The sequence below is a fragment of the Aspergillus stella-maris genome (assembly GCF_047715825.1).
Source record: "Aspergillus stella-maris strain CBS 113639 unplaced genomic scaffold BDV14scaffold_113, whole genome shotgun sequence".
In the NCBI taxonomy this organism is placed as follows: Eukaryota; Fungi; Ascomycota; class Eurotiomycetes; order Eurotiales; family Aspergillaceae; genus Aspergillus; species Aspergillus stella-maris.
In genome coordinates this window covers 17456-45267 of record NW_027396907.1, presented here as the reverse complement: position 1 = coordinate 45267, position 27812 = coordinate 17456, and the positions used below count along the sequence as shown (strand labels likewise).

Genomic DNA, 27812 nt, shown 5'->3' with positions numbered 1-27812 from the left:
GCGAGATACTGCCTGTTCCGACCGCCTACTCATCTCGGTTAGCCTCGCTCCGCGAGGGTCCATCCGCGTGTTTGTTTACGATCCTCTTTGAATGCCTTCATGCTTTGAATTCCGTACATAGAGTACCAGATAGATCAATTCAAGTCTTCTGATAGGCTCGCCGTCTTACTTTGCTCTTCTTCTTTTTGATATCAGAATACCTAAGGTCCGATCCGACGCTTAGCAGGACGACCCTGACCTTATCTGACAGGTTTATCCGCTGTCTGGGGAAGATATATAGGATTTAGCTTCTTTATCTTTGTAGCAAGGCGTAGTTCATCTCCAGATAGTACAGTATGCTTCTTATTAAGACGGCGAGCCAATCAGTAGACTTGAATTGATCTATCTGGTACTCTATGTACGGAATTCAAAGCATGAAGGCATTCAAAGAGGATCGTAAACAAACACGCGGATGGATCCTCGCGGAGCGAGGCTAACCGAGATTAGTAGGCGGTCGGAACAGGCAGTATCTCGCGATCCTCATCCCGGGCACGATGCCCGGAATAAGGTCTCCACGTGACCTCTCGCGTATCAGTCAGTTCGATGTCGTCGAACTCGCGGTACTCCGTTGCTCGTCACGCTCGGGATCATGACTTGCAGGCAGTCGTGATACTTATCAAGTTCTGGAAGGAGTGTCACGGTGCCAGCTTGGAGCCTCATTCCGGGCACCATGCCCGGAATGAGGATCGCGAGATTCTGCCTGCTCTGACCGCCTGGTTGACTGATACTTCCCCGACTCCGGTGTTGATCCTGTTCCTGATCTCTGAGCGACGTCTTGTTATACTAAGCGCCTGTCTGATAGCCTGATCCTGCGTTCTGCCCGTGTATCTACTTCGTTATTCTATTCTGAATGCACTCCTGAGCCCGCACCTTGACAAGGAGCTTGTTAAGGATAAGATTAGCGTACGACTGAATAGAGCCAGGGAAGATTGATACAGCTCTTGTTTCTATTAAAAGAACTATATTAGTACAAGACTTTAAAAATATAGTTGTACAAGATACCAAGATGCTGGCAGGAAATAGTCCATAATACTCCATCTATTTCTTGTTGCTTAAGAAAGAAGAATAAAGCTTGTACAGTTGCACCAGGCAGACCAATATTTGGCTTTTGACGGGCAATTGCAGCCTGCCGATAGTCCTTGGCACCTATGACAAATGGTTCAGGACGAAAAGGTGTCTGCACAGAGTTACGGCTGGATATGGGCACAGCAGAGACTGAGAATGTGGAAGACGAATGCACCCGCCAACTATGAGCTGCGGAATCAGGGCTATGTTTTCTGGGATGAGGCGCGATTGAAGGACCTCGAGCCCTTTGGTAGTCCTGGAAAAATTGTCGATTATGATGAGTATCCTTTCGGGTATCAGGAAAACTCAGAGCGCGCTAGGATTGAGACTGAACTCCAGGATGTACCTGCTCATATAGACGTTATTGGGATGATAGCAACAAAGATAGATGGCGAGCCTTGGAGCGGAAGTGGGCTTGGTTATGGGGACTATGAGGGGAGGATTATGGAGATGGGCATGAAGATGAGGATGAAGATGAGGAACAGGCAGAAAGCCATATCATTAGATGGAGAGAATAGAGTATTGATATTTGTCCAAAAATGGAAAGAGGTACCCTCTGCAGGCACGTGGTCGGGCTCCCTTCTTTCCCGCACTGTTTACGTCTCAGACCTCTCCCTCTCAACACCCACTCTCGAAAGAAATCCACTCACTTCGTCTCGGCTTATCACTCTGCGACGCCAGGAACATGACTCACATCATGACACAGATATGTCATCAGTTCAGCGAGGATTTTGATCTTATCCTGGCCAGTGGTCGCCTTGTCGAGCTGGCTAGCCTTTTGTCCGAAGATTCCCCAGACCGGAATAATCTTGTCGTCATCTTTCCATTCAAGGTAAGTATTGATGTTTTTGAAGGCCTTTCGCATGTTATTATGATGTCTTAACGCACGCGCCCTGGTCAGGTATTCTTCGCCGGCCCCGCATGAGTGAAGGCAGTGACCGCAATACATGATCAGCGAAGCGAGCCCCGCTGCCAGTGCGGTTGAGACGGACGATCCATTGTGATACACAACTGGCTTTGACGAATGCGCCCTCTGCTCCTCCGCGACTTGGTTACCCGGCAGGTAATAAGTGATGGAACCTGCGCTCCCTGAACCTGGGTCTCGATTCGCCATGGGCCCAGCGGATCCAATACGAAGAATCTGCGTGGGAGCCTCGCTGTACGGCAGAGTGTTATCCCCAATAAGTCGGATGTCGTCTGCTGCCGAGCATATCAGGAGGCGTTTGTTATTTTTGACTGCCTTTGAGATCGCGGTTCGAAGGAGCCGCAGTTCACTGTAGTCCGCGCGCTTCTTGTCACGTTCTTCATCCGGAGCATTGTCGATTATCAGAGACAGTCGGTATTCCAAATTGGTTATTGTCCACGACATCGATATGATGTCCGCCCCGTGCATGACTGCGGCGTTTATGGCATCAGCTGCGCTCCTTGGGCTGATGCTGCGTCCTTCCTCCCCGTGTATGTACGACGGGCTGCTCTGAATCTTGATCACGTCGAGTTTAACAAATGGGTTGATTCGACTAATCATGTTGGCCATTATAGTACCGTGCCCCCCAGTGGACTTCCACCAAGCGTTTTCATCTCCTCTGCTGCCACAACAATAGCTCACCCCGCTATAGAGAGCAGTGTTGTTATAGGTGTTGAAATCGTGAAGGTCAACTCCGTCGTCGATTAAAGCAACCTGATTAGAGGGGCTTTAGCCACAATGGGAAATCTCCATCATCCTCTAAGCCAGAGGACACTCACCTTCACTCGTGGCGGCTCACCCAACAACCCGTCACGATGCAGGCTGATCAACGACTTGCGGAACTTTTCCATAGCCCGGATCCATGCATCTGAGCGCGGTTTCTCGGACTGCTCCCCGTTGAGCGAATCCTGTTCCCCCTCGTGTATTGCGCTCCCGACCGCACTTTTAGAGAGCAGGTCCGGTACAACTTTCACCCTCCCTTTTGTTCTTTCCTCGATCAAAGTACAAAATTGATTTATGGCGACGTCTCTACGAGCGCTGCTCTCTAGTCCCTGTAGATGTCACAATATATCGTGGTAGTTTTGCTGAATATTTGGAAACAAGAACAACTACTTACCTGATATGCGTGCAGGGTGACCTTCGATAGCGATGATCTTGTGTTTCGGCATAACAATGGTACGCCATGTTCATTACTAGCCCAGCCGTGCAGAACACTCTGACTTCCACTCCAATGCAGGTGAAGATGCTCAACTGTCGGGGCTGTGTGATCTATCACGTCCAGGCTTATATCCGGCTTACACCAGTCCCTATCGTGGTTCAATAGTAAGCGCTTTGAGCCCGATCAAAAGTCCATAAGAGTAGCACCTACCATTCGCTAACCTCTAGCGCCTGTCGAGCCTGGCCACTAGGAAACTTGCTATAGCCTCTAATTGCTTGCTCAATTGCTGTATCTGTATGAGCCCATTCGTCGCCGTTGTCCTCCACGTGAAGGCGCAGGATCCTGCGCACTTTCACCCGGACGAGTTCGTCAAAAACTTTGATCAGCGTGTTGCGACCTTTAGCGCCATCGTCGGCACCTTTGTTAAGTTGTCTTTTCTCATTTGCAACGTTCATTCTATGCTGCGACATTGCTGGCGCTTGTCTCTCGAACGCTAGTCGTGGGATTTTGACATAGGAGAGGGTGTCTTCGAATCCACCAGCCAGCGACACTTTCTCTATTAGATTGACGACATCGTCGACTTTCCTACCACGCAGGTGACTGGCATCGAAGAAGAGGTTTTTGTCTGCGAAAGAAAGCCAGGTCAGAACGTCTTGCCAATGTCAACAGATTCGTCTTCCCCCTACCGGAAGCAACTTTTCCATATAACAAGTCTTTCGCATCCCTATCTGTGCTATTGCGGATGAAGAAGCATTTCAGGAACGTTAGTATACTTCTCGCGGCCTCCTTTTCTTCCTCCCCGGGCCACGACACCTTTCCCGCTTTGCTCTGGATTTTCGAACTTTCTGAGTTGGGAGATTTGGACAACCTCTTTGCCTCCGATACAGACTTGTGCTGCCCCTCGTCACGTTCGATGTTCAGTGACGTTGTTGGCCTGCGAATCACGGTCGCTAGCCTTGGCTCTAACAGTTCGATCTCCTTTGCCCCAGAGGTCGGAGTCACAGCAAGGCCACCGATTTTCTGTGGCTCTTTCAGAAGCTTCAGGGCTTCTCGTGGTGCTGAGACTCCTGGCTTTGAATAAGGGGCTATTTGCACCGGCATCTCCGTCGCTGGCAGTCGCCCAGCGGATTCCCGAGCTGTTTGCTTCGCCAATGGTCTTTTAAGATCGATGATCTCCTTTTTCGTACCCTCCTCTCGTAAGGCCCTAAACTCCGGAACCGACGTTGCCGCAACCGCTTTCCTGCGTTGTTGTTCCGCAATATGATCCTCGGCAATGACATAGTAACTGTATGGAGATTGGCCCATATTATTGAAGAGGACGTCTACCCTATCCAGTCCACCCTCCGCGCGATTCAAAAGCAACCGCACGATGTGCTCATACCTATACTCCTTGCCATCATATTCGTATGCTCGCGGTATATGGCACAGTCGATAATCCATGGCATAGTGAATTGGTGTGTTGCCCGATTCATCCTTTGCAGTGATGGATGCCGAATTTGCCTGTTCAAGCAACCTAGTGACTATCGACATGGTTTTCGCTAGGTGCTCTGTTTTCTTTTGCTTGACCATCGCAATCCACGCATCCCGCATTGTGTGTTTAAATGCTTTATGAAGACAATTCATCCCTTCCACATCGGTCGATACAAGAAGGTCCTGAAGCAGGTTTGGGCGATTAGCAATGATAAACTCCACAAAGTCTATTCTGTGATAACCTATGGCGACAGTCAGGATCGGGTCATCGCTTCTGTTATCATGTCGGATCCTCTTGTCAAGAAGGAACAAGGCAATCTTTTTGCGCTCGTCAAGCGGAAGTTTCCTGAAATCCTTGTTTGCCCAGTTTTCAGCCATCCTATGCAGGATTGTCGGCCTTGCTCGATTGTTATCGTCGTGATGTTCCAGTGATGATTTTTCCTGCTCGTCTAATTGTTCCCAAGTTATTTTTCCATCGTCCAACTGGTGTACAATCCCTTCCATCTTCTTTCGGCGCTCGACCTCGGGCAGTGGCCCAATGAACGCAGTCTGGAATGCTTCATCTTCCAATTCAAGATCCGCCAAATCTTCTGCTATTTGATCCATGATGCCAATGGCGACAGGTCGGTAAAATGTGGGAGAGCCAAGCAATTTTTTTGTCGCTTCGACTGTGATTTGAATGGTCAGGATCCCCTCGTCTACTTCAGTGTCTGCCTATCTCACGGCATTTCAGTCGAAACCTTGATCCTACCCGACAATACCCAAGGCAAAGGCAGAGGATAGTTCCAGCATGACTGAATTCTTCTGCAGCGTTCCGGGGCAAGGGACAGTAATAATTTCTCTCCGGCCTCAGTGGCCCCCAGAAAATGACTTACCTGATCAATCATCAGTTTCAGCTGTTTCATGGGGCGCACATGCAGCCTTTGGCGCGAACAGCCAGCGACTATCCAATCCCTTCGCCGGTCGGATATTGCGAACGAGCCTAGAGGAGCTAGACAGACCCTCATTGGATACAGCCCCTGCTACAATTGAAATGACAATGTGCAATATGCATGGTATTGTGCTGTCACGGGTCTTACAAGGGTGTCAGACAATACGAGACCGCGAAAGAATAACATGCATCTGCGTCTGAGCAAACCTCCAACCCCCTCTTCCCTGACTCCGGCAGATTATTGGTAGGCATTCCCCAGTACCTTTGGAACTACCTATTCAACGTTGCCGCATTATCCTGGCTTGGATGGTTTGATTGCACCTTGGTACTCGTTGTACATGGTGCAGTCCCACAAACTGTCCAAGTCGGTCGCTCCAAGATCACTTTCGTCAACTTTTACCTGACCATCTAACATATTGAAAGGCGGCCCCTCCACATTGAAAAGGATAGGATCGTCAGGGTCTCTCGATGAGAATAGCGTCGCCACTGTGGTGAGAAAATTGGGCTTGACGGAGATTGTGGGAACACAGACAAAATCCTCATCCTCATCTCTCTCGAGGAGGATGCACACTGTTAGAGACGATGGTATTCCGCCTTCTTGAGATTTATTTTCCGCCAGGGAAAAGCGGGCTTCGTAATAGTCCCCCCAGTCGTCTTGAGGTCGATCTCCTGTGATGACCGTGTGGTACTTGGCGACTTTCTCCACCCAACTCTCTGCACCGGCCTCAACCCCGACAGCTTGCAGGAAGGCACCATTTGCGCCTGCATATACGCCATGGCCCTCACTTTGGTCGGACTTTTCCATTTTGTGCACTCCAGTTGGCCTCACCTTCGCAACTGAAATACGCCCGGTCGCTCCCGGTAGGGGCTTGAACTCGAACAAGATATCTGCCTCCTTCAGGCGTGCTCCTTTGTAGGATCGGAAGTGGAACTCATACACCAAAAGCGTTGCAAACTTCAAGGAGTCACCTCCCATCTCTCCATGAATCATGGCTTTCGCATTACAGGTGGTGGTGAAGGCTGGCTTTTTCCGGGATCCCCCCCTGAACGCGGAGACTGTAGGTCGCTGACGTTGGCCTGGTCGATTGCGCGTCCTAAATTCTGCTTACATTAGTGCTGTTAGCAATCTCCCATGAGCAGAACTCAGTGCTCAGATTATACCTCCTGGAGGGCCTTGGTAACTCAAAGCCATCGTGAACGCGGTTGGATCGGGAAACTCCTCATCTTCGCTCTCCGTCTCGCTCAGCCACAGCTCGCTTTCATCCATGGTCAATTGAAGTTTGCAGCTCGCAAGAGAATACGTTTGATCTTGGTAAGGATAACTCTTGTGCTATCAAGTAAATTTCAATCATGCGGCGGGTACAGCTTATATATATCACATCCATGTAATTTTTCCGGCACTTCGCTACCCGTTTCGCCCCGATATACGATCCCCTTTCTAATGCAGTCCGCCTCCTGTGATTTCCTAACTTGGACCAGAATGGGTCACGCAAAAGGCGCGTCCAGGGATTCCCATGCAAGCCACAACTCCTCTTCCCGCTCTACTGCTTCCACCCAGTTGTCCTGAACGTGTAAGCGCCCCGAGGCTGGCCATCCGTCCGGTGGTCTCGGCATGCCAGCTCTTACTGGCTTGACATCTTAGCGCTTACATTGGCAGTGCGACAACGCTGTATTCTCTATCAGGAGCTGAAAGTGTCCAACCGGGCGCTTATTTGCGAATGGATTTGATGACAATCCCCGCTTTTCCATATCGTGAGCACCCCGATTTTCGATTTTGAGCCCCAAAGATTGATTGTATTATGAGCATCAATAAACGCCTGCGGCCCAATTCATTTGGTGTTTCAACTTTAACCGTCTCCAATGGCAAATAGTGCGGAATTATCTCCTGCCTCGAGCGCCGCTGGATCAGAAGTGCCTGATGACAGAACCCCCAAGCTCAGGCTGGTGAACACACTCCAGTCCCAACAAGAGGGAGGCAATCAGGCTGCGAACGTTGAGTGAGTAATAATGCTAGCCTCGTGATCCCGGCGAGTAATTGGGCTTGCCAGCGTTTCTGACACATATAGCATCATTCATGTTGTCGGGGTAGACCCCGAAAGACGGCTAAGCTTGGACAATATTATCGACAACTCGGTCTCCTCAAGACGAAGAGAATACGTTTTTGAACCCGACATCTCAGGTCTACTGCTTGGTGACCTGGTATTTGACGCTATCCAAGACCAGGCGACCCGGTTCCTGGATGATTTGCGCTCTTCCAACAGTGAAAATGAGGTAGATGTACCAATGCCTCTCAGCCCACATCTCAAATCTCTAATCGTCGTTCCAGTCTTCATCACCTGCTCGTATATTCGTGGCCTATGATTTGGGAGCAGCTATTCTGAAGAAGGTGAGTGGTAACCGTCGCTCCGTCGGGTGCCAACTGCCCTGACCGGCTGTCCCAGGCCATATCACTTGACAGGACGTCCGCCAAGAAGCCGCGTTGCCCTGGAATATTTTACAGCGCGGTGCAATTTGTGAGTATCAACGCCTTTGAAGTTGGGGTCGCTACCGTCTGACCAGCACGACAGATTTTTTGGGGCTGCTTCCAGCGGAGAAAGAACCTTCAGGCCTTTGACCTCGGGCTATGGAACTATCTCCACGCCCATAAGGAGGCTTTTTTGGGGCCTCTCTTAACTCCCACCTGCGTTCGACCACTTGCAGATGCCTTAGTGGAGATGACGGATCTATTTATCAGTTCTGGTATCACCTTGCGCACTCGCATTCTGAGCATTTATTCCCATGAGGGCTCCAAGCACACTGATCCAGTAGGTATTTCAGTAACCTTACCAGGTACCTCCACGTACTTCAGAAAGGCTTATGTGACCATAGGTGTTTGATTATTTTACCGGCACCATTGGCATTGACACCGAGATCGCCGTGCAAGATGACCCGACCAGTGAGACTGCTCCAATTCCTGGCGCGGCCAAGATAGTTTGCTATCGAAAACATGGTTAGTCCCCATAATATCTCACCAGTATCTTCGCTCATTGACCGCTGTTGACACTGACAGCTTGGTCCATGGACCCCCGTTGGATCGCAATTCAGAAGATGCTTCTACCGCTGGCGTTTCCTCAACACCAATACAATGGAGATTCATCAGTCAGCCCAGGGAGGCTTCTGGAAAGTAAGGCATTTATAGACTGGACCACAGCACGCAAGTCTCCGATTCTATACATTCAGGGCCGAAGTGAAGATGAATCCAGGTTATTGGCTGAACAGGTGGCCCTTCTACGCCATTCCAGATTACGCGAAACGCAAAGGCCTGACACGATGGTTTTGACATTCTCCTTTTCGTCGCGCGACCCTGCCCGGGCCACCATGGGCCGTATGATATGCACCTCAGCCCTTCAATCTTCGACTGCATTCAGTACGTACGCACCGCTGCTTGGGACATTTCTCGATTTCCATAGACTGCAACGCGGGTGGACAGTAAAGGACATGATGAATCTCTTCAATTTATTTGTGGCCGACTATATCGGGGCTACGGGATTGCTAGTCCTACAAAATGTTGATGAATGTGACCCGGTGAGTAGAAGAGCAGTTTGGGATCAGCTTCACGATCTTGCAGGCTCGTCAGACTCGTTTCCAAGCGTTATTGCAACGTCCCGAAGGAGGCTATCGCTTTTAAGTGACTCCGACAAATCTGCCGCGTGGTGTCTGTATGATCACGAGGTGGAAATGTCAAAGGAGCCGCCGTTCCCTAAGTTAGACTCCACGTATATTGACAGTCTCGTTTCACGGCTATGTGCAGGTGGCTATGGGGCCGAGCAAATAAGAAATGTTTTGCAGAGAAATACGTCCATGGACAAAGGCAACCTAGAACAGATTCTGCGTATCATTCAGGATCACACAAACTGGCCAAAAACCGCTACCCGTCGAGCGTGGTCTGCTTTCGAGCCGCTCTTCAACCGCATCAACCCATCGACCTCCACTGCCACAGTGCTTCAGTGGATATTAAAATCTATTCCTGAACGGAAGGAGGCGCTATGGATTCTTCAATTGCTGATATTTGGCCACCGCCCAATGAGGCTATGTGAGATTGCACATCTTCTTGCCTACTACGCTAGAGGAAAACGTGATGATTTGTTTTCCACGCCCCTTACTTCTCAGGAGATGGGCAACTCACTTCACCTTTTGAAATGTCATCTCCCTGGCTTGGTGGACTCTGATCGAGATAGGGTCACCGTGCGCACATATGTCTCTGATTTCCTGCTTAACACGGACTCCCATTATCTGCTCAATGAGATTGGACAAGCACCTCATGCGAGCATCCTCGAGTTTCTCCTGGCTTATCTTACGGCACCAGAGGTCTGTGTGCGGCTGGAAAGCCTGTACAAAGTTTACATATCCGAGTACGACGCGGATCCCGAACACCTCGTACCATCCTTTGCCGCTGCTGATGATGATACCATGTCTTATGTCGTGTTGGGATTTCCCTATCATCTTGGGAAATACCCACAGTTTATATCGCAAATTGAGCCCCTACTCCGGTCCTCGGATCAGCCGCTCTTGCCTTGGGCACGGATGTACTGGGCGATGAGCAATACATTCTCGCGGCCTGCACCCAGAGCGGCGGATTCACCCCTAAACATGCTCCTCAGCGGGGAGAATCTCGATGAAACCTGCCGAAAAGAACTGGAGCGCATACAAATTTCTTTCACCCCGGACCAAGACACGTCCTCTGACTCCAATCAACTGGATGATACTGGCCCTGTTGCTTCTGTTGCTCGGGCCGTATCAATCGGAGATGAGGAGGGCGCCTTAAAGCACACGCAGAGCATTCTCTCCAGCATTACTGCCGGTGGCCAGGATATTGACCTTCATAGAATCAAAACATTCACTGGGGCGGCAGGGGCAAGATCATTGCTGTCGCAACTTCTCTGGAGGGCAGCTTGGCTTGACATGGACCGTCTCGCTGAGTTTCTTCTCCACAAAGCCGGAGTGTCGCCCGATCCCAAAGATACTGTCTCTGCGCGGTATCCGTCACCCCTGTATATTGCTTCGATCCTGGGGAATTTTGATGTCGTTCAATGTCTTTTAAAGGCAGGCGCAAATACTCGCGTTCTGAGAGATGCCACCTATGGTCTTTTGTACGCTGCGGCCAGTAATGGGCACAGCGACATCGTTCGCGCCGTGATCGCGAAAGACCCAGAAATGCTGGAGATAGCTCAGCCTGAAACACCTCTTCATATAGCTTCCGTTTGGGGGCACTGGAAAGTCACAAAGATGGTTCTTGAGCTTGGGGCTCGACCTGACTTTATCCCTGGTGACGACGGTTGGAGCCCGTTGATTGCAGCGTCGAAGTCCGGTTATGTCACCACAGTTTACACATTGCTCGAGGGGAAGGCTGACCCAAACCTTCGCGGACCAGGTAACGACACCAATGCACTTTGGTATGCGTCCGTTTGCGGCGAAAGTGTGAAATGTGTTCGCCTTCTCCTTGAGCGAGGCGCGAATCCCAACCACGAATGCCTTGATCCGCCCCTTGTAGCTGAAATATGCAGCGAGCAGGATCTTCGACAGGAGACAAAAATTGCCCTCTTGGAAACCCTCATTAACAACACGCCGCCCATTGAAATCGACCAGGTGAACGTCAGCGGTTCGACGGGTTTGATGTGGGCCGCAACCCATGGAGACCGCGACGTTGTCGAGTGGCTTATTGCCCATAACGCGAACGTGACCCTCGTCAACAACAACAAGGTTGGAGCAATATACTTTGCTATTGTAAATAATCGGATTGATATTGCACGAAAGCTCCTAGAGTCCGGGGCTCCCGCAAATGATCTCACTGGCAACGGAGATACTCTGCTCTCGCTGGCTATGGATATAAGCACTGACCTAGTCGCCGTGATGCTAGCTGGGCCTGCTGATCCCGAGGTACTGGACGACTCCGGATCAAGTGCTATCAATACAGCTGCTGAGCGAGGGAAATCTGAAGTTGTTAAACTACTCATTAGTAAAAATGTCAACATCGAACATCGGGATCAGTCCGGCTGGTGCCCCATCCACGACGCATCGGGCTACTCTCTGAATGCAGACATTATCAGATTGCTGGCAGAGGCTGGTGCGAATCTGAAAGAGATGACAGATCATGGCTTCACTCCTCTACAATTGGCTGCCAGGAATGGGTTCATCCAAGGTGTAAATGTTCTGTTGGAGTTCCAGGGGCGGATAGACCTGGAACAACGCCGAGAGAACAGGGAAACAGCCCTCTTCGATGCCGTACATAGCGGAAGCCAAGAATGTGTGCGGCGGCTGTTGCAGGCAGGCGCTGATATCAACGCTCAGCGGGAGGATGGCTGGACCCCGCTGATGGTCGCAGCTTCTCACAAGGAACCTGAGGTTCTAGTTAATCTGTTACTGTCTTGGCCAGACCTGGATATTGGTCTCACCAGAGATCGAGGTACAGCTCTGCATGTTGCCTGTAAGCACCTCAACACCGGGATAGTCACAGATCTTCTTGACCATGGAGCGGATGTCAACCAGCAAGGTGGTGAAATATGGCCTACACCACTGATGGCAACATGCATGCCATTATATGATCCGAAGCTTGATAGTCCTGATGAGGTTGCGGACCGTCGTGGGGAGAACGTTCGTAAAGTTGATCAAATCGTTCGGCTGCTGGTGTCTCGCGGTGCGAAAATTCATACCGTTCACGACACTATTATTTCGAACCTTCTTTGCGCAGCAATGCTTGGCTCTGGCCCCATCACGATCAATTACCTCCTAAGCGAGGGTTTGTCCCTCAAAGACCGGGCTGGCCTCGACCGCTTACCCATCCACTACGCCGCGGCCAACGGCATCAATAATCTCGACGTTGCCCTCGTCAGCGACCACGATTTTACAACTGAAGACATTACAGGGAAAACCGCGCTCCATTGGGCGGCACAATTCTGTCATCCTCAGGCAGTCGCGAAGATCCTCGCTCATGCACCAACCGGCGAGGAGCGGCTGAGGCGATTGAATCATACAGACATGGACGGCTGGACCGCGCTTTGTTGGGCTCTGCGTGGTCAGCAAACTAATTTCTTAGTGTCGTATTCTGAGCCCTACAGCGCCAAAGATACCATTGAAATACTTCTTGATGCGGGAGCTGATGTCTCTATAACGTGTCGCCTGGGTGGGGAGGAAGAGAGATTTACACCTCTGGAACTCGCGAAGCTACATGACGTATCGGCAGATATAATCGAGATGATAAGCGACAAAGAACGAATAGACTCCTCTGCCGAGTGGCACACCGCACGCCTTATCCGTCCATATACCTGCAGCGACTATGGTTGTGATGTTTGTTTGAATGTGAGTAGTATGGCTATCATTCAGTCTCATAAAAAGCTGACGTAGTTCGTGTGACCAGACGATCTGGGGGCCCGTCTACAAATGCGAAAGCTGTTCCGACTTTGTCGTCTGCAAGAAGTGCTTTGGGCGTATCGATCTCTACCACGGTCATCTCAAGCAAGGAAATGGCGAGCCGCACGTCTTTAGACTACACGTCGAGGCAGAGCCGGAGATTAGGGAGCCCTCGGAACCGGGAACTAACCGGGAGGATACCGGTGCCACGGGGGGTTCTGAAGGGAATGGATCAGATGCTGAGAGCCATCATGAGGGTGATACTGTCGTGATTGATGATACGATGGAAGCCATCATCAATTTTTCTATTGATGAGGATTTTGGCAGTCCGGATGGGAGCCCTGGAAATAGCCCGTGATACTGTCTCTGTTATTGTAACAATTTAAGCTATTGGTATGTACACGAACCCTACGCAATCTTTTCAGCACTTATCCTCTTCCAAATCTTCAGCGGCATCGGGCCTGGGCTCAAATTCGTCGTCTCGGGAACAGGCGGATTCCAATCCGATGACGGCAGCGCAAACTCATACCGATGCATCAGCGAGGCCAACAAAACAGTCTGCTCCAAATAACTGATATTCCTTCCAATACATCCTCTAGCTCCCGTGCTAAACGGGATAAAGTATGACTGCAGTGCCTTGCCAGATTCACCAAGCCACCGCTCCGGTTGGTAGCAATCATGGTCCTTGAATATCGACTCATCATGATGAACCACATAAGCCGATATACCAACTGATGTATCACCCGCGATAAAGTCGTCCAGGATATTCGTACCCTCTGGGGGCGTCCGTCTCGGCAACCCGAAGATGACAGGCGGCATCATGCGCAGGCTCTCATCAATACAAGCACGGAGGTAGGGAAGGTGTTTGACCTTCGAATAAGGCGCAACAAGCTCAGTCTCATGGAGCACTTCATCCAGTTCATCTCTCAACTTCTGCATTGCGCGGGGATTCTTCAACAGGAAGAACAAGACATTCCGCAGTGAAATCGCCGTCGTATCGGATCCAGCATTCATCATAATGCTGATCTCAGCCATGATCTCACCCATCTCAAGATTATGCGGAGTGCCTTTCCTGTCTTCCATCATTGCCGTGAAGAAATCGTCTAGTTTTTTGCCGGAGAGGTATCGTTTTAATCTTGTTGTCGCACGGTTGTGGACGACACCGTTCCAGTCGCCGTCTAGCTTGTGCAGTCTCCGGTAGTAAGGCGAGAATGTACAGCTCAGTCGCTTGATGATATGGAACCAGTCGTATGCCCAAATCAACCTATAGCTCAGTGTCCCCGACGCCTCGCGGCATTCGCGAAAGGATACATGTTTTGTGGTTCCGTCCATGGATTCAGAGCGTACTTTGTCGTTCCCGGCCTCTAGGAACCCCAAATCCTCGCTCAGTCCGATATTCGCCATCGCCGCGACAGTAAAATGATTCGTCCAGGACCGGAAATCAACCGTGAGATCTTCCTCTTGCGGGTTCTTGGTGGTGGGCGGTAGAGGCGCGGTACATTTCCTATCAAAGACACGAATAAACCGCCCCGCCATATCAGCTACTTTCCCCTCCCACTCTTCCAGATTCTTAATCGCGTACGCGGAACTGAGCACTTTGCGTTTCCTTGCATGATCTGCTTTATCCACAACATCCGCTAAATGCGCATGACTCCCTGACGTCTCACTGTAGAATCGATCCTTGACACAGCTTGTACCGTGCCCGTATATATCCTTTATTGCGGCAGGGGAGCCGTAAGAAAGCGAGTTCGGGCCGATGCGGATAATAGGGTATTTTTGGTGCAGCACGTGCAGTTCGCGCGAGCGGAAGCCGCGGTGGCCGGCTAGGAGGAAGGGGATGTCGCTTAGGCCGGAGAGAGGGTGGAAGGTTGGATATTTGCGGAGGGATTTGGGGTCTCGGATGTAGGTTACCAGCGGGAGGAGGAGGTATGCTATAGTGAGGTAGGAGAGGAAGAGGAGGGCTAGGGCGACGAACATGGTGTTGTTTTGTCGTTAAGAAAGTATGAATGACGACTCTTTGTAGAGATGTAGAGGGGTTGATATACCCTTACACCCATGCCAGCACAGCAAAACAGCAGTTAGGGCTTGTCGCTGCACCATCGGCGAAAAGCGTCCAGATAAAGTTAGCGCCGCCGATATCAGATCTTGGCTAGACTCTTCTCGGTTCATATCGGCGGCACTAGCCGCTTGAGGTTATCCTACCCCGCGTCAGGGTCTCCTCCACGTTTCCAACTTTCTTCTTCCACCCCCAGGACTTGCACCCGCTGACCACTTGCTGGTCTTTGATAAGGCGAGTATTACGGGGTAAATTACTAGATTCGAATCGTTCTTCGCGGGGTACTCCCACTCGGAAAATCGAGCCCTTCTACGTCGTCATTCTTCAATAATCCCGCCTCAGCTGCACAATACGTGACATCGGGCGAACGAACTGCGAAGGGTAGGATGTCACCGAGGCATAGACCGTGGTGAGTTGTTTTCGCCAATATACCGTTCCTACTTATTACTTGGCTAATGCAGTGGTAATGACGAAGTGAGAGTTGTCGAAGTATGCATGCATTCCCCTTGGTTGAAGTCCTGCATTTCTCCATTCGGATAATTGCTAATGTTATCTGAGTTTACAGAGCAGCATGTGAAATGTACCCTACGCCTCTTTGAATTCCCATTCCGGCCTCTCTGACGCTAATGGATTAGGCAACGGGTACCCAACCTGTTCGCGCTGCGAGAAACAGAACAGGGAGTGCCGACGTGTTGAGACGAAGTGGCGGTTTCGTCATGCTCTGCCTTTAGGTCAATATTCCTTTCCTTGGACAGGCGCCGTCTGTGATAAGTGGTTCTGACTGTTTAACTCAGGATTTATCGATGAAACAACGAAGTACACCGATCTCCACCCCGGTCCTACTTCCCCGGCCCGCGAGCACACCAGCAATGATCAGCCGGCGATAGGCACTGCTGTTTTCTCACCTCAAATACCAGGACCAATCCCGTTCAATTCTCACAGTAGCCCGTCCCCGACACTTGCACATAGTTCCCGTCATCACCAGCACTTCTACACGGGGCCTCACTCCCGGCACCTATCTACATCATCATCATCGCCACCAACAATACCCTCCTCCCTTCAAGCATCTCATACCGCATGGCCTAGCCTTACGCCGCAAGATGCATGCCTGCTACGATATTTCATCGAGAATCTCTCACGATGGGTAAGTATCGTATCCCTCTTCACACCTCCCTATCTGCCCTCGCCTCTCCTACCAGACTGTCTCTCTACCCATGTAAAGGTTTACGGAAAACGTAGCTAACATGAACGGATCCACATGAAAGTTCGATCTAACAGACCCCGAAAACCACTTCGCAACAGTTATCCCCCAGCGGGCAAGATCCTGTCCGACACTTCTTGACGCCCTGCTCGCCGTCTCGGCACGACACTTTAGTACCCTCCCTCCCGATCAAAAATGCCAGCTCTTGACCCTGTACGGGTTCCCGCAGTCAGCGAATGCCCAACATCCAGATCTCGAAATAAATGAGGAAACAGTGCTTCATTATCATAATCGCTGCATTACCGAGTTGAGGAAATTAGCGGATCGGTCTGAAGCTGTAATGGATGAGGACCTCCTCGCGGCTGTCGTTGCGTTGCGATTTTTCGAGGAGCTAGACAGTATGTTGCTCCTTGGCTTCTCCTTCTCCTCCCCAATCCCAAGTGATTCAAATTTAGTTAACCACTGCCCAGACCCTTTCACAACCCCCACCGAAACGGCCCTGCAAGGCCTCCACGTCTTCCTATCCGCACAGGCCTGCACCGCACTCTCCACCCCGGGCCCGCGCCAGGCCTCGTTCTGGATAGCGTACAGACAGGAATTCAACCTTGCTTTGTCGCAGCAGAGAGTTACGAGGTTACCTGTTGATCTTGTCAGCGAGACATATCTGCATTTCGATGAAGCAGAGGACCATGTCTGGACGAATAGGCTGGTTGTCATTGGAAGCTTGGTTCTGCGGTATTGCTATGGACCTTCCTCTCCCGATACCCTAGCTCAGGGAGGAGAGAGATATACCTACGAAGAGCTCATCCAGCTGCGGGAAAAGTGGACTGAAAACCGACCCCGCTCATTTGCACCCATGTACGTCGATTCAAACCCCGGCGACAACTTCCCCAAAATCTGGTTCATGGACGATTCTCACATCGTGGCCGCTCAAACCCTCTCCCTGCTTAGCATCCTCCTCCTAGCCTACACCCCCCACCTCCCAAAACTCGGTCCCACCCGGAAATCCACTCTAGACGATATCGATTCCCAAATCAGGGGAACCGTGCTTGAGGTCTGCGGAATGGCGCTTTCGAATCGCCAGTCTCGACCTGCAGGCTTAACGGCTTGTATTGCGATAAACCTTTGCGCGGACCGCTTTACGGATTTGGAGGAGCAGAGAGCGCTTATGCGGCTTGTTAAGGGAACGACGCAAGATAGTAATTATTGGCCGACGGGGGGGTTGGAGGGGTGGTTGAGAGGGGTTTGGGGGTGGGATTGTGAAAGTTAATGGTACTCATTGGATTGTGATATCGGAATTGAAGAGAAACATATATTCTAAGTAGAACGGGAAATTGTTGGTCCAAATGCTAGCGAAATGTTGCTTGCTGTAACGCTCAATTATTAATGGGGTGTATCTCCAAACGCGCCCACTACACCACGTCTGTGTGAGATAACAGTCACAATCGAGGTTTCGCTGAGGCCGGCAGGAAAGGGGGCCCATGTTCGATTCCCATTCAGGGCGAGGGATCTTCACCTTTTCGGAATTGCCAGAACCTCGGCAGCGGGCGAGTTCCGCTGCATTGTCCGGGTGTATGGCTCGGACATCTGAGTCGTTGTGTCTCCACTCTTATATCTTGGGGATGGTATATGTACCCCTAGATGCGCCATTCACTTTCACACAGCGGGTGATATCTTTGTGTGACAAGCTCGCGAGTCCTGTTTGATGGAGCACGAGTAATCCTGTTTTCGTATGTTCGAATACGGATGGCCAAATCATTGCCGCTTGGTGAAGTGGCCCTGGATCCAGCAGCGGTACATCTTCAGCTTCCGCTGGCGGTTTACAACCAAACGACGATCGTATGCCAGGTTCAAGATGTTAAATGGACTTGAATCGGTAGCAGCAGGCTCTACCTCGGTTTCAATCGGCTCCTCGGACTCGGTGGGCTCCGGTAGGCCCTTCTCCGGTGTCCATTTGCTCCACATCTCTTCTAGCTCGTCTTTGTCGAAGAAGTAAACGCGGGTACCATCTCCACGGACATAGAAGTTCTCAGCGAGGTAACGATTCTTCTTGAAACGAACCTGTGCGAGGTCTCCACGTCCGTAGTCGCGGAACAGAACCTGACCGCCAGGCTTCAGCACGCGGTAGACATTGCGAATGGCCTGTTCCCACTGATCAGGCGCAAGAGCCGAAAAGATGAAGATCAAGATAACAACGTCAACGGAGCCCTCTTCAAGGCCAGGAGGAAGCCCATTACTTTCCTCAGTAGGCTGCGCACTGACATCCCACACATCGGCCGTAATGTGCTTGGGGTCATAGAACTCGCTGTCGCGCATGACCTGAACAGCTGTCTTCGAAAAGTCGCACGCATGAACCATAAGTTCCTCATTGTCATTGTTCCTGATCAACGGGAACGCAGTGTTTCCAGCGCCCGCACCAACTTCCAGAACGACCTGCTTGCCGGCATCCTTGCGAGCCACATCGTCCAAGACCGGGAACTCCTGCTGCAACCACTTGCGGTCCTTGAAGAAGTTGGCCGTGTTGTTCTTGTAGAATAGGTTCCACCATTTCTGGGGATCAGCGTTGAAGCGCTTCTTGTCGAACTCGGAGGCTTGTGCTTCGCGCTGCTTGGCGTACTGTGATTCGGCAAAGGCGAGGAATTCGTCGTCTGGCTCGACATGGTCCCAGGCATTGAACTCGTAGACATCGTCGCCTTGTTCGAGGAAGCGAGAACCGAATTGGAAGGGGTCTGATCGTTTGAGGTTGTTGGAGGGGTCGTGGGAGCGGTGCGGGGCTATTTGAGGAGGGGTTGCGGCCTGCGCGGCGGCGGTGATGTCGGAGGGTATCGAAACGACTGGAGTTGAAGACATGATGGAAGCCCTCAAAGAGTGAGAAGTCAAAAGAGTGACGCTGTTATGGAAAGAAAAGAATCTGGAGAGATGAGTGAGGGGTCTAGAAAATCCGGAGAAAGAAAAATATTGATTGCCCCAGGCAGAACGTCTCACCGCCCCGTAAGATACGGCGATACGGTCACGAACGCAGCGATAAGCCACAACCAATAAGCATGCGCCATAATGAGGCTGCCTAAGGCTTGCAGGGGACAGCTTGTTCACAGCCTCATCTGCTGCTCCATCTTAAAGCTGACTTCTCTCGTATTCCAATTCCTTCTTTTGTTTCTTCTCTCTTTTCTTCCACAGACTTCATATCTGGCCTGTCTTGGGAGGGTTGTGGGCGTTCTATGGTATCCTTTTAGTGACTACACATCATCGCATCAACAGTCGCTTCGCATCTCCGCTTCTATACTTACAGTATCCCACTGCGGAGTCATCTCACACCCGCCTCGTGCCAGCGGTCCACCAGGCACCCAGATTCAAGCAATCAAGTCCTTGTTCCTGGATTCGTTTGCCATCCAGCCACGGCCACGTCGATATAGACCATAGTCCAGAATGTCGTGTCTTTCAAACATCTTCAACTGCTGCCTACCCACCAAGAAGCCCACCAAGCCGGAAGCACAGACCGTTGGAGATGGCACCTCCACCACCCCACATCACCACCATCACGGCACAAACACCCTTCGACCACCAACCCATGGTCAAGATCAGGATGGCTACAACAATGTTGTTCCTCTCCCTGCGTATACTCCACGGCCAATGAGTATTCAAGAAAAGACGCTGGAAGCACACATGCGCGACCCCGCAATCTCCAACGAGACATACCAGCAGTACCAACAACTACATCACAACAACTTCCCCAGCTCAGAAGAAAAACAGCGTCTAGCATGGGAGGAAGCCGTCTCTGACTCTCAACACCAAAACCATAACTCCTACCATAACTACAACCACCCCTACTTCAACCCCTACCCATACACCTCCCACCCGCGCCCAGAAGAAGTCTCCTCAGACGTCTCCTCCGCAATCTCCTTCCCGAGCAGTTACGGGAATACCTCTACCGCAACCAGAGAAACACCGCCACCACCTTACTCACCTCCTTCATTCTCTCCTGCGCCGTCAAGATCAATGTCCATCTCCTCAGCGTATCGGAATCCTCCGCCTCATCCTTTGCAAATGCCCCCTGCGGCTATCACGCAGCCGCCACCCGTGTTTCAGGGTGGGAGATTAAGCAGAAGGAGTATCGACGAGAGACTATCGCGTTCCAATACGCCGAGACCACGATCTGGAACGGGTCCAGCGAGATTCTCATGGGAGAGCGAGTGGCGGTGACCTTAAACCTACAGCAACTATCACAGGACTAATACTAATAATACGCCTCTGATTCCCGTTGCTTTTCTTTGCTTCCTTGCACTTACGATCGTTGCCTGGCCTGCACTGGGTAGACGGCTTCCTCGCGGATCTATACAACACGCCCACTTGCTCTGTGCTGTCAACAACATAAATAAACATCTCTTGCATGGTCGCTTTCATGTTTATGACATTACGCTTATCGCTCTCTTTGCTTTGAATTTTGATTACGGTATAAGATTGGTTGGATTAATGAAGTCTTATTACTCATCCATCGAGTCCCTGGTGGACTTTAAAGCTGATGAATGGTGTTGCGGGTTTGCTATCGCGTATTTTCACTATTTAATATACTTCCTATACTAATACCGCTTATTTGATGATGTGAATTGGCTTGACGATATTGCTGGTTTCGATATCGTTCTTGGACATGTTGCTGAGTTTACTGGAATATTAGGTGAATGTTATGAAACTCGCAATATATACTTATTGGCATCAACGATAAGCGGTCTGAAACTTCATTTGGACGGTAAAAAAAAGGAGTTAATCAATGTAAACATGTCCAGATTCTTACTGCAGGGTATATATACATATATCGATATATAAATCACAGAAGCCTCACACCCGGCCCAACACTCCCTGTCTCAAAAACCTCCACCAGCCCAGCGCCCACACACTCCTCCAAAACCCACCGAAAGCTCATGCCATAAAAGTTCTTCCACTTACTCGTTTGCCCGGGTAATATCCCCGCGAATTCACCGCGCGCTCTCTTGGCTACGCTGAAGCTGCGCTCGGATTCGATTGCGCCGTCCCACCTGTCGCGGAGGAGGGTGAGAGGTGCTTCGCCGGAGGAGGATTTGCGGAGGAGTTTTAGGAGGTGTGTTCGTGCGAGACCTAGGAGTTTGAGGTAGGGGCCTGTGTTTGGGAGGGAGAGGTAGAGGGTCGTTGTTTGGAAGGGCGTTGAGGGGGTTTCAAAGGGGGTGGGGGGTTGACTTGTAGAGCCGATTCGGCTGGCTGCTGGTGTGGAAGGTGTGGTGATGAGGGTTGGCAGGGACGGGACGCTAGATGTCCCTTTTGCTAGGGCCGAGGATGTGACGAGGAGTCCAGCCTTGAAGAGCGCGGTGGCCTCTGAAGGAGAAAACGTCGAGGCTGGAATAGCGCACGAGTTACCGATGCGCCGGAGGACAATGATAAATTTCTCTGGACAAACCAAATTAGCAAGGGTCTAGTACGGAATAGACAAATCAAACTAACCCTTCAACTTTGCATCCAACTTCGTTTGCTTAACAATGACCTCCCACTCTTCCGTCGGAATCAAGCAATCACCCAAACCCGCCGCATCATTCCCGCGCCCAGGGATAATCAAGCGGCGGATCTTCCCCTCCATAGCAAGCTCCATTATCTCGCGCTCCACCTTCGTCGGCGCATCAAGTATCGTATGTACATGCGCAACAGATACAAGCGGCGGGAGTAACCGGCGATGATTCAACGTCTGCGCAATCCGGGAACTGTTCATCCCCGCTCGCGTAGCCGGTAGTTCATCGAACATTCCATACCGAATATGTTTCAGTGCCGCAAGTACATTATCAACGGGCGTCGTCTCGGGAATATACCGCGAGAGACCATGATCAGACAGTGGGCCGTAATCGACTTCGTGATCGTTGGCGGCTGGCTTCACGCCGCTCGGTGGTCGAGCGCCGGGTTTGCTGCGGGCATGGCTGGCGAAGGGGGATGCACGGGGGCGCAACGGATTTGTGGCTTTGCGCTTTTGAATTCCGGAGACTGGGGCGGAGGTGAGTCGAAGTGGCATGAGGATAGTCGAAGTGAGTGAGGTGAAAGAAAGAAGTCAGCGGAGCATCGAAGGCCTGGATGCAAGCGGATAAGGGACGCTATCACCACGTGACATTTGATTTGCCATGTGATTGTGCCTGGACTAGTGGATGATGTAATCTATGCATACTTATGTACAGATGTATACAATCCCTCACGTATGACAATGCATCGGTAAGCGAAAGCAGCCATCCTCGAAATTAAGATCTCCTGAGCATGGATGGTTACACTGATGATGCGGCTTCGGAAGCTTTGATGTATCTGCAATGTACATAAGGCTGGCTGTACGCCGCAATGGCATTCGTTGAGATGGACGATGATAATTTATCCTGAAACACAGTGGAAGCCTCATCCTTGACAGTCGAGCATATAGTTGCCATCATTTGACACGGCAAGAGCAGATTTCTTTGTTCTTGCTGTTTGGAGGGTTCAAATGACCCTTGCGCGGAAAGTACTCCGTACATGTATAAAATCCCGACAGGCAGCGCCCAACTCTTGCCTTTCCCACCCATCTTCCATCTTCTACAGCGCTCCCTCAACGACTACTACACCCTGCTACTCTTTAAGAGACAATGGCATCAACCATGATCTCTTACATCCTCTCCCTCTTCCTCCTCCTCACCGCAGTTCTCTCCGCCCCGACTGAACCCTACCGCTACTACCTAAAAGCAATATTCCCCTCCAGCAACACAGCAACCTCAACACCCCTCTACATCTCCAGCTCAATAACCTACAACGGCCACACAAACTACGTCCTTCTCACCCCATCTACGCTCGCCCAACCACTTTCCCTCTTCACCGGAGACGGGAGCATCACCATCGACACATCCAACGTAATCGGCGGAAGCTCCGAAGGACCTCTTCTGCTGTCCGACGCAGACGGCTTCAATGGCGTCTACAAGCAGGTTCTACTAGGCGACGAGATGAGCGGGACATACACGACGGGGTTCAAGGTTGATGAGGCCTCGGGTGGTCTAGATCTCAGCAAGGAGGATTTTGGTGGGTTCGTGGCTTGTACGGCTGCGAGGGGGGTAAAGCAGGTTTACTGGGTGCGGCAAGGGGATTTGGAAGCGAACGAGAATGTGCCGGTTGTTTGTGAGGGCGTGCGGTTTGAGAGGGTTTGGAGTTTGAATGGGACGACGTCGGGTTGAACGACGCAGCCTTACAGATGAACGGCTGGGCTGGTTCCTGGCATCTGCGCTATCGAGGGTTTCTGTTTTATGTGGTTGCAGTTGGGCTGGTTGTTGTTCCTGGATGGTTGGTGGGGGATGTCGATCTAGTTTGATCGGCAGGGTTTTGCACTGTTATGGCACGGACAACGTGGGGGGTGCAGGGGAGAACGGCAAAAGTGAAACAGATTGCTAGTGATTTCAAGCAAACATGCATCCAAAATCCAACTTCATTGACCTTGAAGATGCATCTCCTCGTATTCAACTTAAGTAACGACGAACAAACTGCATCTACAACTACATACGCTGTACTCTGTAAGCTCTAGAGCAAACAGGCCATTATACTTCCCCGCAGCCCTACATAAAGTAGAACATCCATTCAGCCATGACCAAGCAATCAGTTCCGATGAAACCAAGACATGCTTAGAGATCGAAGCGATCAACCCCCAAGACGCTCTGACCAACCGGAACTTCCTTGCCATCCTGACCAAACAGAGTATAAACAGGCGCATTGACTGACTTGCCAGCGCTGGCAGGAGGCAGGATTTCTGTCTTGGACTTCACCGCAGCAGTCGAAGTCAACACCCGGCCATTCGCATCCAGCGCCTCAGCAACAACAGATCCGATATTGTGTCCCTTGACTGAAAGCGAAGTCTCGAATCTCTTCCGCTCAACTTCACCAAGGAGCTCGCGTGAGTTATACTCATCAGTCAGAGCAAAGAACTGCCATTTCTTAGTCTCAGTATCTCCATTCCAAGAGACATAGACTGTGGTGCCCTCCTCATTTTCAAGAAAAACAATAGCCGGTTTCTCATTCGGCAGACCCGTCCAGTTATATCTGAACCCGCGATAATTTTCGACTCCCAACCCGAGGAAGCCCGAGTCCATGTACGCATGGAAAATGGGTGTTCCGTCGGCCTTGTACTCTGTAAGCGCGCCCTCAGAGCCCCAATTGACAATGACGTTGCCGTTGGGGAGAAGCTGGGTACTTCCCTGCGACTTCGAGAGGAGATTATACCCCCTCGGCGGCTTAAAAGCCTGCACGATACTCGCCTTCCAGTTCTCCGTATCAACCTCAATGATCTTCCCCTGCGAGAACGGATGCGTGTGGACCTCTCGTCCACGCCCATCCTCAGTCCCATGCGCGGCATTGTCATACAAGGAAATAACATCCTTTTTCCCATCCTCAGACTTAGAAACATACCGCGCATGATGCTGGAAGCAGAACTGCACATTGTCACCGAGTTCAAAGTCCGATTTTGTGCCGCCGAGCCGCCAGATGATTTCGCCGCTTGTGCCGTTTATTTTGTACACGGAGCAGGCGTCGCGCGCGGAAATGAGGTAGTTGCCTTCGGTGTCTTTGTCGACGCTGTTTATGTGGAAGTAGTCCCATGCGTCGGAGGAATTGTATCCTGAGCCGGCTTGGCCGGGGTTTATGGGGAGAATTGCCTCTATATTTTATTAGATTCGTTGGACCACAGGATTTGACATCACTTACCGTCGGGAGAGACATGGTCAAGACTAGACCATTCAAACAGGAGCTCGCCAGTCTCAATGTCAAGCTCTGTGGGACATTAGCATCTTGTCACAGAGGGGTAGAAAGGAACCTTACCCTGAATAATGGCATCAACAATCCACTGCTGCTCAGGGCTAGCACCCCAAGGAGTAAGGTCTATAGGAACAGGCTGATAGATCTGGATAAGAGCAGTCTCCTCATTGATGATGTGAAACTCGTGCTTATCAGTCAACTTGTGATTACCTGCACGCAGTTCACGAATAGTCTCGTAATGCTGATCCAAAATCGTGGTGTGACCATGGCCATGACCATAACCAGGGTTATGATCGCCCTCGAAGCTGAAAAGAACATCTTTACCATTCCAGCGCGCCTTCTGGAAGTTCGTAGACCAGATAGAGTAGTAGCCGTATCCAGACCAGACCAGCTCTCCGTCGTCGCGGAAGATATACGGGGCTGCCTGGCGAGGACCGTGCTGCTCTCCATTTGTATCCGTGTAACCAGCAAACGGAGCGACAAAGAGGTATCCCATTTCGACATCCGGGCCAGCAGGAATGGTGATGTTCAGTCTAGGCGGGGCTAGATCGGTGCGCGACTTGAATTGCCAGTCCGCAGCTACGAAAGGTAGCAGTGCGGCGGCTGGAAGCCAGGAAAGGTGCATAGCGACTGCTAGGGAAGACCATTCAGATCAGCCCTGATCGGTTGATTATTCACATCTTGGAAGGGTACATTAACCTTGGATAGATACTCTGCACTGGGCGATTGTATTGTTCGATCAGGTCAATTGGGACGATGTAACGGTAAGTTGATAGAAGCATCAACGTCTGCGGGATAGAAGAGCAGTATTTAAGCTCCTCCTTGACTTAAGGTGGGCTGCTGTCGACCGAGAGTGTGCAATTGCGCCAAGATGGTGGTTGATTGCGATATCATCGCATCCATTCCTGATTTGGTGCCCGCTTCTCCACGGGAAGTATACCCCACGCAAGTCAAGGAAGTCGGACGAAACGAATCCATGCTATGATGCCATTGAAGGGGAAGGCATTCCTATTGGATTAAGAAACCATTGACGAGGTTCAATGCCGGCGGTAAACCACTGATCATCTGTAGTGAACTGTTTTGCTTCCAGGTCTGGTTGTCTATTCCGACGGTTGTCTAGGTGTGCGGGGAAGAAACTCCAGTCATCAGGGCATTTCGTCAACCGCAATCCGGGTCGTACTTAACGGTCGCGATTTCCAAGGTACATTGGTTTGAGCTTGGCCTAACGTTTACAGGGCGTTGGGAAACTGGTTTCACTGTCCAGAAGGTCGGAATCATTCCAGCACGCCGGGTGTTGTATAATGCCTGTGTGACTTGCAAAGCTCATATCTTGAGACAGCGAGTAGAGCAGCGGCCGATCGCAGTTAGGTTCCATAACCTATAATCTCCAATGTTTTTCCCACGAGCATCAAAGCACAAGAGTTGTCTATTGGTTTGCTTGTGATGGTCAGTCGTTGTCCAGGTCAAGTATGTGCGGATGATAAGTGAGTGTGACCAGCTTCGGCGAGGTCAGCTGAAGCCGCGAGACAAACTGTCATAGTTGCCCATATATAGCCCCTGATAAATCTCTAGAGTGATAACATCTTTAAAATGATATTGAAAGAAAAACAAAGTCCTGTCGCCATTGTTTACAGTATCGCAAGGCGGTGAGCACTAAAGGCCTCGACCTCGGACAAAAAAGGAAACTTGAAACTTTTCCCGCGCTTCGTCTCTCCTTATCCCCGACTCCCTCGAGGACACCGACGCCATGTCCAAGTCCACCCTCGCTGCAATCGCAGCAGCCAGTGCCGCCACAGGCGCCGGTATCACAGCCCTCTTCTACTCCCGCCCGAGCCCCAACCAGCAGAAACCCGCCCTGCCGGCCGCCGTCCCAGCTACAGCAACCACTCTCCCTCCCCCAACAGCACCAGTCACCGCACCACCACCTCAACCCGCTCCTCCCTCTCTAGCACCCAAGGCCGTCCCCGGCTCACCAGTCGACCCCTCGGGCATCTACCAATATGGCTTCCCTGGCCCCGTAGCCGACACAATCTCCTCCCTCCCACTCACAGGCGCGTACGACCGGCGCACGCGCAACCCGTCCTGGGTAGCAGAACACATCACGCCCGCCTCCGTGGCCCTGAAAAACGCAGACCGGAAACACAGCACATTCTTCGAGGACTCCGTCATCCCGCCTCTCTTCCGCGCGAAGCTCGCAGATTACTTCCGGTCCGGATATGACAGAGGCCACCAGGTTCCCGCGGCCGACGCGAAGTGGTCGCAGGAGGCTATGGACGGTACTTTCGCTCTTACAAACATGTGTCCCCAGGTCGGAGAGGGTTTCAACAGGGACTACTGGGCTCATTTCGAGAACTTCTGCCGTGACCTCACGAAAAAGTACCCCTCTGTTCGCATCGTCACGGGACCTCTATACCTCCCCCACCGCGATCCAGACGGCAAGTGGCGCGTAAACTACGAGGTTATCGGTACGCCGCCGAATGTTGCTGTTCCCACGCACTTTTACAAGATTGTCTACGCTGAGGAGGGCCCTGCTTCTCCTGCTGGAAAGGTTGCGCTCGGTGCGTTTGTGTTGCCGAATGCTAGGATTCCCAACGAGAAGAGGCTGGCTGAGTTTGAGGTTCCCCTCGAAGCTGTTGAGCGCGCAAGTGGGTTGGAGTTTGCGGCCAAGTTGGACCCCGCTAGACGGAAGAGGCTTTGCCAGGAGATTCGGTGCGATATCATTGTGAGGGAGTTTAATAATTCGAAGAAGAGGGCTTAAGCCTTTGATCTTCACTGTAC

The 27812-nt window shown here is 51.2% G+C and overlaps 11 protein-coding genes across 11 annotated transcripts; 5 read left to right on the top strand and 6 right to left on the bottom strand.

Annotated features, from left to right (window-relative positions):
• Positions 1-1768: 1768 nt before the first annotated feature.
• Positions 1769-5303, bottom strand: BDV14DRAFT_205991 (uncharacterized protein; the record flags this gene model as incomplete). The annotated part of the gene is made up of 5 exons (XM_073774824.1): positions 1769-2782; positions 2848-3120; positions 3186-3375; positions 3438-3852; positions 3914-5303. The coding sequence occupies 5 exons, from the start codon at positions 5301-5303 to the stop codon at positions 1769-1771; spliced, it is 3282 nt and encodes a 1093-aa protein (XP_073622084.1).
• A 445-nt stretch (positions 5304-5748) lies between these two features.
• BDV14DRAFT_185338 (uncharacterized protein) lies at positions 5749-6946 on the bottom strand. Its single transcript, XM_073770649.1, has 2 exons — positions 6790-6946; positions 5749-6729 (listed from the first exon to the last, which is right to left on the bottom strand). Exons 1-2 carry the CDS (start codon positions 6893-6895, stop codon positions 5921-5923), a joined length of 915 nt encoding a protein of 304 aa, XP_073622083.1. The 5' UTR covers positions 6896-6946; the 3' UTR covers positions 5749-5920.
• Positions 6947-7488: 542 nt separating this feature from the next.
• Positions 7489-13372, top strand: BDV14DRAFT_205989 (ankyrin repeat-containing domain protein; the record flags this gene model as incomplete). Its single annotated transcript, XM_073774823.1, has 8 exons — positions 7489-7625; positions 7695-7899; positions 7955-8014; positions 8070-8141; positions 8196-8432; positions 8497-8617; positions 8678-12963; positions 13022-13372. The coding sequence occupies 8 exons, from the start codon at positions 7489-7491 to the stop codon at positions 13370-13372; spliced, it is 5469 nt and encodes a 1822-aa protein (XP_073622082.1).
• BDV14DRAFT_207089 (cytochrome P450) lies at positions 13224-14991 on the bottom strand (the record flags this gene model as incomplete). Its single annotated transcript, XM_073775074.1, has 1 exon — positions 13224-14991. One exon carries the CDS (start codon positions 14989-14991, stop codon positions 13423-13425), a length of 1569 nt encoding a protein of 522 aa, XP_073622081.1. The 3' UTR covers positions 13224-13422.
• A 465-nt stretch (positions 14992-15456) lies between these two features.
• BDV14DRAFT_207087 (uncharacterized protein) lies at positions 15457-17541 on the top strand (the record flags this gene model as incomplete). Its single annotated transcript, XM_073775073.1, has 5 exons — positions 15457-15479; positions 15532-15533; positions 15865-16214; positions 16336-16669; positions 16742-17541. 5 exons carry the CDS (start codon positions 15457-15459, stop codon positions 17539-17541), a joined length of 1509 nt encoding a protein of 502 aa, XP_073622080.1.
• A 2-nt stretch (positions 17542-17543) lies between these two features.
• Positions 17544-19186, bottom strand: BDV14DRAFT_185333 (tRNA(Thr) (cytosine(32)-N(3))-methyltransferase). The gene has a single exon (XM_073770648.1). It carries the CDS (start codon positions 19119-19121, stop codon positions 18027-18029), a length of 1095 nt encoding a protein of 364 aa, XP_073622079.1. The 5' UTR covers positions 19122-19186; the 3' UTR covers positions 17544-18026.
• A 511-nt stretch (positions 19187-19697) lies between these two features.
• On the top strand, positions 19698-20471 carry BDV14DRAFT_194045 (uncharacterized protein; the record flags this gene model as incomplete). The annotated part of the gene is made up of 2 exons (XM_073771873.1): positions 19698-19972; positions 20006-20471. 2 exons carry the CDS (start codon positions 19698-19700, stop codon positions 20469-20471), a joined length of 741 nt encoding a protein of 246 aa, XP_073622078.1.
• Positions 20472-20782: 311 nt separating this feature from the next.
• BDV14DRAFT_17833 (Stk19 family serine/threonine-protein kinase) lies at positions 20783-22310 on the bottom strand. Its single transcript, XM_073769561.1, has 2 exons — positions 21741-22310; positions 20783-21686 (listed from the first exon to the last, which is right to left on the bottom strand). Exons 1-2 carry the CDS (start codon positions 22294-22296, stop codon positions 21094-21096), a joined length of 1149 nt encoding a protein of 382 aa, XP_073622077.1. The 5' UTR covers positions 22297-22310; the 3' UTR covers positions 20783-21093.
• Positions 22311-22900: 590 nt separating this feature from the next.
• BDV14DRAFT_207085 (uncharacterized protein) lies at positions 22901-23590 on the top strand (the record flags this gene model as incomplete). The annotated part of the gene is made up of 1 exon (XM_073775072.1): positions 22901-23590. One exon carries the CDS (start codon positions 22901-22903, stop codon positions 23465-23467), a length of 567 nt encoding a protein of 188 aa, XP_073622076.1. The 3' UTR covers positions 23468-23590.
• A 111-nt stretch (positions 23591-23701) lies between these two features.
• Positions 23702-25895, bottom strand: BDV14DRAFT_185329 (arylsulfotransferase family protein). Its single transcript, XM_073770647.1, has 3 exons — positions 25098-25895; positions 24984-25049; positions 23702-24936 (listed from the first exon to the last, which is right to left on the bottom strand). The coding sequence occupies exons 1-3, from the start codon at positions 25657-25659 to the stop codon at positions 23909-23911; spliced, it is 1656 nt and encodes a 551-aa protein (XP_073622075.1). The 5' UTR covers positions 25660-25895; the 3' UTR covers positions 23702-23908.
• A 10-nt stretch (positions 25896-25905) lies between these two features.
• Positions 25906-27792, top strand: BDV14DRAFT_205981 (DNA/RNA non-specific endonuclease; the record flags this gene model as incomplete). Its single annotated transcript, XM_073774822.1, has 2 exons — positions 25906-25947; positions 26770-27792. The coding sequence occupies 2 exons, from the start codon at positions 25906-25908 to the stop codon at positions 27790-27792; spliced, it is 1065 nt and encodes a 354-aa protein (XP_073622074.1).
• Positions 27793-27812: the final 20 nt, after the last annotated feature.

Bases quoted from the DNA above. Each gene is read 5' to 3' on its own strand.
- BDV14DRAFT_17833 (XM_073769561.1), bottom strand. From the start codon at position 22,296: ATGCCACTTCGACTCACCTCCGCCCCAGTCTCCGGAATTCAAAAGCGC. The intron at 21,687-21,740 runs GTTAGTTTGATT...TGGTTTGTCCAG, and splicing joins GTTGGATGCAAAGTTGAAGG to AGAAATTTATCATTGTCCTC.
- BDV14DRAFT_185329 (XM_073770647.1), bottom strand. From the start codon at position 25,659: ATGCACCTTTCCTGGCTTCCAGCCGCCGCACTGCTACCTTTCGTAGCT. The intron at 25,050-25,097 runs GTAAGGTTCCTT...AATGTCCCACAG, and splicing joins TGTTGATGCCATTATTCAGG to AGCTTGACATTGAGACTGGC. The intron at 24,937-24,983 runs GTAAGTGATGTC...AATAAAATATAG, and splicing joins TGACCATGTCTCTCCCGACG to AGGCAATTCTCCCCATAAAC.
- BDV14DRAFT_185333 (XM_073770648.1), bottom strand. From the start codon at position 19,121: ATGTCTTCAACTCCAGTCGTTTCGATACCCTCCGACATCACCGCCGCC.
- BDV14DRAFT_185338 (XM_073770649.1), bottom strand. From the start codon at position 6,895: ATGGATGAAAGCGAGCTGTGGCTGAGCGAGACGGAGAGCGAAGATGAG. The intron at 6,730-6,789 runs GTATAATCTGAG...TAATGTAAGCAG, and splicing joins TTACCAAGGCCCTCCAGGAG to AATTTAGGACGCGCAATCGA.